Below are 11,217 nucleotides of genomic sequence, written 5' to 3' on the forward strand. Positions count from 1 at the left end.
ATTTATATTATAATAAAAAAATAATTGATCAGAAAAATAAACGAGTCAGTATATGTTTCTACTTAATCAGTTCAATCAAATACCTGATACTGTCATTAAGTCGAATGAAATTATGTCTATTTAAACTCATTTAACGTTGAATAATTGTGATGGAAATCATAAAGTGATTTACTGCCCATTATATTGGAATAATAATTTTAAAAACTCATAAATTCTGCGGAAAACCCCGAAGAAATAAAAGTTGCTCCGCTCATAATTCAAGATTATCTCAAACCTGTTAGCTCATAATTGGAAGAACACGAGTAACCAGACTTTACATCGACCATTTCACTAATTAAAAGATTTTAAATTTCCCCTCCCCCAACCTTAAATTGACCTAGGACAGGGTCAATTGCAGTCAATTAGTAGTAACAGTTCGTAATTGCACTTCCCACATCCTATAATGCAAATGGTAGCCAGTATTTTCATCACATAAAATCAATTATATAATGCAAAAGAATGACAGTTAACCACGTGGGTTTGCATTTGTGAAAATTATTTTTTTAGAATGCCTAGAGTTTCCAAAAACAAAACAAGTTTTTAAAATTTAGAATTAATAATCTCTCCAATAGATTATTTCAAGTAAATCACAATAGCGCTTATTCGTCCCTCTTTCCACAGTCTGCTGGTGTACCTCAGGGTAGTATCTTTGGTCCTATCCTCTATTCAGTTTTTAAAGCTGGCATCCCAACCTATCCTAACACTATTCTCACTACGTACGCCGACGACACATATTTATTGCCAGTAAATAATGACTCTTCCATTGTATCCCAAACCCTCTAATCCCAAATCACCACCCTTGAAGAATGGTGTCCAAACTGGAGGATTAAAATAAATTCCAATAAATCCCACCAAATCACATTTACCCTTCGTCATAAACCCATGACTTCCTGCCCCACTGTATCCTTTAATAACACCCCACTCATTCCTGTCGAACAGATCCGTTACTTAAGACTGCATCTGGACAAACGACTGACATGAAATCCTCAGACTGAAAAGGCAGGAAACTACGACTATTACAACAGTTACTAGACAAACGGCCTAAACATTCAATCCATTACATCTACTTGACTATAAAGCTTATCTGGACAAAACGAAGTTGAGCTTTGGGGCATCACTAAACCATCGAATTCCTCGCGTATCCAATCATTACAGTCCAAAATATTTCGTAAATCCTTAATACTCCTTACATTGTCACAAATCAAATCATCCACCAGGACCTCAATGTTCCATATGTTGCCGATTTGGCCAGAACCGGTTACCAATCCTTCCATGATAAACTTCCCAACCACCCAAACCCACTTGTTTCTAGCCTGGCTTCTCCTTCAATACGTGATTTTCCCCCAGGCGTCTGAAAAGAAGATGGCCCCGAGATCTTCTTCTTCAGTAACGTAATAGGAGTTTTATCAATGGGTAGATTCTCCACATGTTTAACCTAATAGCAAATTTACTTGTTGTATTTAATTTTGTAAAATTACAAAGTATTGTTGTAAAAACTGATGAAACTGATTTGTTGTAGAAACTGATTGTGAATTTTTTTTTTATATCCGCATTTAAGCCCAGTCAGACTATTTCAATGAAGATAAAACCTAGATAATATTAAATACCACCTAATTTTACATTGATACACTGAGTTTAATCAAAATCGTTAGAGCCATTTTTGAGAATATCGAAAAAAATATGAAAAATCGATTCTATGATAACCCTGATTTGTCAGCTCTGACAAAAAATGTATCTCAGGCATACATAGACCCTTTATATGTAATTTTAGTTTCGTACGACTTTCCATTTTTGAAATTGGCTGTTTTCTCACAGAAAATTTTCAAAGACTTGATTATTTGGACTCCAGTGACCTCAAAAGATGTATTTTAGTCTAAAACTGGAATTCGAAATTTTTCAGGATCGCAATACTTCTCCATGTATATTTCATATAGATGTAAGAGAAAGTATAGAATACAAAATTGTTTTATAACATTCCATGGTTTAAATAATATCGCTAATGGTTTAAATAATAAACGTGTGAAGTGTTTTTTTTTTACAGTTATTTTTATCAATAACAATATTATAATATAATAAGCGCATTATTATTCATTTTACGAGGGATATTTTGGGGGAAATAATTTTTCCCTTTTATAAACAGACCTGCGTTATTCCCTCCAGGAAAGAAACTAGTCTGATATGCTTATATATTCTATCATAATTCTTTAACAGTTATAGTCAAAACTCACAGTTCACAGCTTGATCTCCATCTAAATAAGGGTATGTTTGTATAATATTGAAAAGTAATTAGTCATCTTGATATGGTGTAGTGATATATTGGAATAACATTTATTTTTCAATTATGTGTACAATAATGGGGAAACAAAATTTATTTCGTATGGGATAAAATGTTTATCTTTTATCAAATATTTATATAAACAGATCTGTTCATAGGCTCATCAATATAATTCAATAATTCATAATATAACAATAAAAGCTTTTTCTTTGGTAATGATCGTAAGTCCGGATGGCGTTCAAGAAAGCTTTGTGAAACCTATTCATATTGCGAAAATTATTCAGAAAGGTTTTTTATACTCAAAATTGCTAATAAACCCTATTTAGGAGTTCACTTTTTTCCAGGATATTAAGGAAAAGGGAAAATTTTAGGGAATGCTATCTATACCTCTCGAAAATTGGAAAATTCTTTTCGACGCTAGTTATTCTACTGCTTATGTGAGCTTGGTAGAAAAGTATTTTTTATTTTCCTCCATCTACATTACGGTTACATCGTTGTTTCTTTTATTCTGAATCATGAACGGAATTGTTTCTCGGGATCTGAATGTACAGAAATGTTAACGCTCATTTTCCTGAATATAACTGAGTAGGTTTTAAAAAAGAAGTTTTGAGATTCGAGAAATTAGGTAGGGTATATAAAGATCAGCTGCATTTCTACATTTATTTTCTCAAAATGTATAATTTTGAATATTTGGAACCCCTTAAATTGAATTAGGAATGACCATAAGCCTATTCATAAACATCAACATTTTTTTTAAACAAATTTAATGTGAAAAATAACTTTTTCTATAGTAAAAATCCGTGATCTTTCTATTTATTGTAGATAGCTTTAGTGTGGTTGTTAATTTTTTTAGTCAGATTTTTAATTTTATAATATTAATCAAAAATATTAAGGGAAAAATCTTTGAACGTTAAGTTGGCATTTTCGTTAAAATTATATAATAATACAATTTTTTTTTTTTATTTTAGATATATCACTATTTAGATATTTTATCGCTTTATAATTTTTTTTTTAAATAAAACTGTTTGAATGAAAATGTAAATCTATTGTTCTCATATATTTTTATTTAAATTATTCTTGATAAGTTTACTATGATATGTTGAGAAAAAATATGGTTTGAACACTTGGATATCGTAGAGGGTTGTATAAATTTATTTATTTTTATTTGATTATGTTATACTTATTTATTTTTAAAAAAAATGGATTTTGAAACTTACCTTATAATACCATAAGGCAATCCAAGGCAATATTTCACTAATATACATATATCATTTATCTGCAATATGTATGTATAGTACGAAATATAATAATAAAGGAGATTACAAAAAAAAATCAGAGAAATTTGACTACAAATAAATAATAGAAAGATCATAGTATCATCTTTGAACTACATGAGCTTGCATTTTCATTAAAAATATAGAAAAATAAATTTTTCATTTTACATATTTTTGTAGTATTTTATATTTTTGTAAAGTTTCAGACTTAATATTGACCATTTTCGGAAATGAAATTTATCAACAATTGAACTACAAACAGCTAGAAATACGTTTGAAAAAACGAAACAAAAAGAACTGTAGACTCCTAAACAGGCCTAAACTTTTAGATAAAAAATAATATTTTTTTGAGGTGCAGAAAGATGTTGATGAACATAAAATTCTAACAGCGTCATTCTAAACAGTAGAGTCAATTTAAAAAATATATATATAAAATTATCATAATATATTTTAACAACAATATGGGCTTAATGTAGAGCAATATTTTAGAAGTTTCCTTGACTATTCTATTATTTATATTAAATACTATATCTCTATTTTTTTTTATCTTCTCATGTCTCAGTAAACTATTAAAGAATAATTTATATGAAAATATTCAACAATAGATTTATATTTTCTTTCAAGCAGTTTTGTCAGTATTCCTTAGCTATCTGAAAATAATAATAATAATAATAAAATGATAAAATATCTAAAAGTTGATACACTATTAACTACCTATAGAAAAGCGAAAGTTGGCGATCTTCACAATCGATGACGAAGCAGATAGAATTTAAAAGCTTGCAATATAGAAATTTTGTGCTGACAGGTTAATAAATAAATAATGGAATGTTTAAGAATTCGCTTTAAAATAACTTAAGTTTTAATTTAAGTAAAGTTTTGAGATTTTAGACAATTATTGATGTTAATAGGTTATTTTATAACGAATTATTTATTGTTTTTCACATCCTCATATTTTCATTTCTTATCTTTAGTCTTCAACTATACTTAAAAAAGATGAGTAATTCATAAAAGTCTGTCCGAAAATGCGGGATTCAGTCGATGATGCAAGTTCGCCTGGTATTTCTATATTGTTTTACGGGTTGCGAAAATGCAAACAAATAAAGAAGCAATTGATAATAATTTTTGTTTTGTTTTGGAAATACGTTAAATTTATGTGATGGAAATAAATTATACATTCTATCTGAATTGAGATATAGTCATGATGCATTAACAATTCTGTAATTTGTTTTTTCATCGATTCTATTTATTGTAAATAACAAAAAATAAATATTTACAATAAGTTGTGTAGCCATGCCCCTGCATTATATAATAAAACATTGCACATCTGGAACCACAAAAAAATAAATAAATAAATAAAATTGAAAACAGGAATGCACTTTAATTTGTAATTAAACAATTATATATTAATAGACAAGCTGATCAGATAAGGGTATTGTTTTCTTTAATGTTTTCCTTGGTTTTACTTGTTATTTTATTTATTAGTTGGTTTTAGTAAATTCTTATGGTTTTACGTTCAAATAAATTGTCTGCAAATTAAGTAAGTTTATAAATACGTTTTTATTCGTCTTTATAAACATACATCTAATATATATTTTTAAACGATAGAGAGTAGGCAGGGCTTTTCATGTCATGGTGATTAATAATGCCTTATCTCAATTCCATTTAATATGGATGGGGTATATATGAAGATATAGAATTTTAAAAATATTCTGATAGAGCAGCTAACTGTAGTATTTATAGGTAAAGTACTTTGGGGATATACCAATATGTTGCATATAAGATCAGAAAGAAAGAACTAGGAAGAATGTTTTAACTTTTTTTTTTTGTACTTCTCTCACAATACCTTTTAATTTTAATAAGGAATACGTGCTCGCCTATTATTGTATATTTAAAAGGCCACAAACACATGAAAGAAATTATTTGTGTTTGTAATAATGATTTTACAGTACAATAGTTTTCTTTGAGTTGATATTTCAATTAAGAATAGAAGTAACTCCTTGTTCTTTGCGATAATACAGAAACTATATTTGTTTGCTTTTTTTTTAATATTGATTTGATTTATATTTTAATTTAAAGTAATTGTTTAAGTATCGTAAAGAGCAATAAAAAATAAAATAGTATTATATTGAAATTGTATTGATAAGATATTCAAACCTGACTAAAAAGAAATTAAAGTTACGTAACGCTACTTTAAGACAATTAACGTTAACGACAATTTTTGAAGAAAAAATTAACCGACCCTGCCAGGATTCGAACCTGGAATCTTCTGATCCGTAGTCAGACGCGTTATCCGTTGCGCCACAGGGCCATGTCCAATAAATTGACAAAGACGTTTAAAAGTTTATAAAAATATTTTTATAAGTTCCGGAATTATACACTATTGATTAAAAATATACGGGATCAATTTAAACCTCATATATCAACAGATTGGGACATAATTCTTTTATTTTCAAAAGGAAAAGAAAATGTTTTCAAGCAGTTTTATGCTTGGATAATATGGGACTAAATCAGATGAGTATTATAAAGATGCATAAGTTTATATGCTACAAATAATGTTTATTTTACACTCAGATATAAGAATTAGCTTTAAAACTAGGTGAGTTAAGGGGGGAGGCTAACTGGAGGGGGGAGGGCCATGAGCGTGGCTAGGGTGGGGGCCCCTAAGGCCTCTGCGCATGCCTGCTCCCGCTCTTCCCGACCAGTGAGGTGTGGTACTAACAGTCCATCAGTGCAGGTTTGACTGAGAGAGTGTTTGTGTGTGTTCTAGTGGCTCCAGCATGTTTGACGTGTTCGGCTCCCTCAAGGGGCTTCTCCGGATAGACACAGTATGCATCGACAACAATGTGTTCCGGCTACATTACAAAGCCACCGTCATCATCCTGGTGGCCTTCTCCCTGCTGGTCACATCCAGGCAATACATCGGAGACCCTATTGACTGCATCGTCGATGACATCCCACTCAGCGTAATGGACACCTACTGCTGGATCTATTCGACGTTTACGATTCCGAACCGACTATCCGGTACTGTGGGAAAAGATGTCGTTCAACCAGGTGTAGCAGGACATGTCGAAGGTGAGGATGAGGTCAAATATCATAAATATTACCAGTGGGTGTGCTTCGTGTTGTTTTTCCAAGCGATACTCTTTTATGTGCCTCGTTACCTGTGGAAAACCTGGGAAGGTGGAAGGATCAAGATGTTGGTACTAGATCTCAACTGCCCGGTTATTAATGAAGAATGTAAAGCGGACAGAAAGAAGCTACTTGTCGACTATTTCACCTCAAATCTGCACACTCAAAATTTTTATGCTATCAGATTTTTTATATGTGAAGCACTCAACTTCATTAACGTTCTTGTACAGATTTATTTCATGGACTTCTTCCTAGACGGAGAATTCACAACTTATGGGTCGGATGTAGTCAGGTTTACTGAAATGGAACCGGAAGAAAGAGAAGATCCTATGTCGAGAGTTTTTCCTAAAGTTACCAAATGTACCTTTCACAAATATGGTCCATCAGGATCCGTGCAGAAATTCGATGGCTTGTGCGTACTCCCGTTGAACATCGTCAACGAAAAGATTTATGTGTTCTTATGGTTCTGGTTCATCATCCTCACCATCCTCTCCGCATTGGCCCTCGTCTACCGCGTCGCCGTGGTTTGCGGGCCCCAGCTTCGCCTCTACCTCCTCCGCGCCAGGTCTAGGTTGTCGCCCCAGGGACAGATAGAGACAATCGCTAAAAACTGCCACCTTGGGGATTGGTTCGTTCTTTACCAATTGGGTAAGAATATCGACCCTCTCGTATTCAAAGAACTGATAGCAGATCTGGCGAAAAAGTTTGAAGGTAAAGAGTCAGTTTAAGAATTATTTGGTTTATTGTATTTTTGTAATACTAGTGCCTTAACTATGCCCTCTAGAGTAGGGCTCTGTCCAGACTTTAGCTCTTGAAATAATGTGTTCAACATGTGCATTAATTTCATTTTTGTTGATTGACATTTCAATTTTGTTAATTGACAACATCCTTCTTTTGGGGGCTTCAGGCACTTATGTGATTTTGCTTATAATTATATTTTGTTAATTTTTATCAAATGAAGTAATACTCCTCCATAATTGCACTGCCAAAGCTATATGTCTTTCATTCATAGCTAGGAAGTAGCATATTATGAGAGCAAACGCACACATTTTATTTACAATTTTTGAAGACAATAATGTACATTCCAAATTCAACAATTGGCAATATTTAGGTGTTCAAATTGTAAAATAATGCTCATGATACTTTTAAAAGACTGTATTAAACTTTAACTGCTTCCTTATTGTTTATAAAATTAATTTTTTATGTACATGTAAAGTTTTTAAGATATTGTAGAAGTTTATATAATGTATCACTTCTATATTTAAAGTTAAGTTGCAGATTTTTTTTTTTTTCTAGAAAAGAAAATATATTAGATCCAATCAATGTTTTTGGTTATTTAATTTTACAAAAAATGCTCTATTTTATTGATTTAGCTTCTGTTTTTTAATATGGTAGAATGATTATATTAATTTATTTTTGTCTCAAATTGGTTCTCTATAATTTTTCTTTTACAAGGTAAAGCAGAAATTGTTAAATTAAAAAAAAATAAAATGGATATATATATATCCTATATTTTCATATGCATATATAGTGATTACCTTGTAAACTAAATTGTGTTTTAGCAAGTTAGTTTTGTTTAATGATTTGCATTAAAGTGGTATATATTTTGGCAAAAACCCTGTTTAAGGGCGAATGAGTGTGTGCAGGAGTGAATGTAATTTTTTAATTAGACTTATTAAAAATGTGATCATAGTTATTATATATAAGTTAAATATATATATATTACTTATTGAACTAATATATATAATTCTTTAAATATATATATGTTTGCCAGATATGATTGATCAGTTGTAAAGAGAGTTTCTAGGTTAAATTATTCGTAAAATTTGTGTATGTCCCTCTTTAGTCTTCGTGATATTTTCAAATGTATGATTTGATCAGGTTATCAATGTACATACATACATATATATTTACATTTTTTTAGTATATATATATATATTTAAGCAATAAGCAAAGAAAGAGATAATAAACTAAAATTTAAATTTTGTATATATTTATATTGTAAGTGTGCCTTGTTTTAGTTATATATTTCAAATCAGTAATTGCCATATCAAAATACTCCATGGGACCAATTAATCCATTCCCAATCAATTCGATTGTATTTTTTTTACATTCCTAGTTTTAATTATTGTAAAGCTTCATTTCCGGCAAGGTTCAAAGTTTGTATAAAAATAAATTTTGGCTTTATTGCGAAGCTATTTTTGTAAATTATATTATATAAATAAAAATTATTGCTTTGTAACATAGATTTTTTTTATTTTATTATTTTATTGCCCATTGATTCTCTTGGTTAAATTTAAAAGTTGGTATTTCTATAAGTATTTTATCGTTCATCAATGAATTAACAGGTAAATACTTATGTTTAAAAAAGCCTCAATTTTATTTCAAATGTTTTGGCTAATCTTAACCTCAAGTTTTCATTGCATATTGAAATGTGCCCAAAGCTAAGTTGGATTAAATTATAAAACAAATTTATAATTCAATATGACACAAAAATTAAAAGAAATCTCAGTATTATTTCTTATCCAGACATAAATTGAAATTATCTATCATCGCTTTCCTGAGGGTTGTCAGCATTTGACTTCATTTAAACCCAAGTCATTTCATTGGTTCAGTTATGAATACACTGATTTTAAAATATTAGATTTAGTGAATTTTTCATTTTTTTTCTACTCCAGATTTTTCTACTAGTTGTGATATTTTTGATAATCCTTAAATTGTTTACAATTCAAAGAAACATACAAGTTATTGTTGATTAAGAAAGCAATACTTGTAGTCAAATCATTACGGATGTAATGTTCATTAAATATTTCATATTTTTACTTGCTTATAAATACTTAATACAGTATAAAATGATTTATTAAGTCCATATTCCATCCACATTAGTTGGCTAATAATTATATGATTCAATAATGACAGTGAGGAAAATGTACAAGGTTGATAAACCTGCAGATGTATGTTAACTAATTAAGGTTTTATTCACTAAATTTGTAAGTGTGAATGATGTTTTTGCTTCATCTGTGTATTCAAACAGTTTTTGGAACGTTTATCATTCATAACATCTATTCTCATTACATGATTTTACATATGTAGGTTTATTCAAATTAATTTAAGTGTCTAAAACAGAAAAAACTAATCATTACATTGTTAAAATTCAATGGTTACAGCAATGAAAATTATTTAGTATCTGTTGGGTTTAAGGTTATGTAACTGTTCCAGTTTTAAAATATACTACTAGGAAGTTTTTAGATTGGGATTGTAAATGATAACAGATGTCAACATTGATACAATGTAAGATCATGATCCGTTTTAGTCATTACATAGGTCTTCTATTATTATGAAGGATTGTTTTTCTCGTAAATAAACTATGTCTCTAATTCCCTGTTTTAATAAAGAAATATAATACCACCTAAGTTGTTTCCAGAAATTTGAGTTGAGAAAGCGGGAAAAAATTGTTTTCTTTAGCTGTGTTTTTATTTTGATTTATAAGCTTGCTAGAGAAAATGTTAGGTACTGGATGAACGCGCGACAGTGTAGCGTACAACAGGTGAGAGAGTTAGGCGGCCATCTTGGTTGTGCCACCTGAATCCACGAGGAGAGATGCAGCCTTCTACCTGGCTTTTACCTTTTACTAAACAACAATCACTTCTGGGACTCTACACTTTCATGTGCGGTTCAAGTTATATTTATTATTTTCTTCTAACCGCATAATTAATATGTATAAAGAACAAATTCAAAATTATTTTTATAATATATTTCAGTATCTGATTAACTCATTTGAGTAAGAAACGACTCGAGGAAACAATAAATTAAAATACAATTTTTTTTTTAGTAATTCATAGCACCTCATTATAAATATTATATACTAATTATAATATTTATAATGAGGTGCTATGGGGATCAATCCACTTGGGCGTAAAACATAGTAATGAAAAGATTAAAATTTTTGTTACGGTAAAATGTTTTCCTCTTAACGAGGAATAGTTACCATAACTTAATACCAACATTATACTTTTAAGAACACTAATTTCCTTAAAATTCGTTCGAAAATCGATGAAATCTATCTTAAATAATACGGATAATGTCAAAAACTTCAATTCATATTAAATATTATAAACTATGTTTTACTCTACCTTCCTCTTCAAGAGGGTACGATCAATGATTTAAAACTTGACAAATCCAATTTTTACACTCAAAGTTAAAGTGGAGATTTAAAAAGGAAAGAATTCCTACAGTAAAAAGGCTACCTAATATTTCACCGAATGTATATTTTGGTTCAAAACTTGGTTTCGGCTATAAAATCCTTATCAGGAATACTGAAAATAGGGTCAGTTTAACTAGATGACAACTCGTAAATACCACAAATTTTAAAAATGCTGAGATGAAGGAAACTTCCAATCATAAGATATTAATTATTCTATATTTTATAATAAAAAATTACTATAATCAACTTCCTATAAAAGAAAATCCGGAAAAGTACCACAATGTTTTTAGTTTAAA

The 11,217-nt window shown here is 29.8% G+C and overlaps 1 protein-coding gene and 1 non-coding gene across 2 annotated transcripts; one reads left to right on the top strand and one right to left on the bottom strand.

Annotated features, from left to right (window-relative positions):
• The first annotated feature begins 2,207 nt into the window (after positions 1-2,207).
• Positions 2,208-8,963, top strand: Inx2 (innexin 2). The gene is made up of 2 exons (XM_014437088.2): positions 2,208-2,298; positions 6,356-8,963. The coding sequence occupies exon 2, from the start codon at positions 6,366-6,368 to the stop codon at positions 7,443-7,445; it is 1,080 nt and encodes a 359-aa protein (XP_014292574.1). The 5' UTR covers positions 2,208-2,298; positions 6,356-6,365; the 3' UTR covers positions 7,446-8,963.
• On the bottom strand, positions 5,824-5,896 carry TRNAR-ACG (transfer RNA arginine (anticodon ACG)). The gene has a single exon. It is a non-coding gene; the product is annotated as a tRNA-Arg (tRNA).
• Positions 8,964-11,217: the final 2,254 nt, after the last annotated feature.

The sequence above is a fragment of the Halyomorpha halys genome, unplaced genomic scaffold (assembly GCF_000696795.3).
Source record: "Halyomorpha halys isolate HHAL.00 unplaced genomic scaffold, Hhal_1.1 Scaffold2267.1, whole genome shotgun sequence".
NCBI lineage: Eukaryota > Metazoa > Arthropoda > Insecta > Hemiptera > Pentatomidae > Halyomorpha > Halyomorpha halys.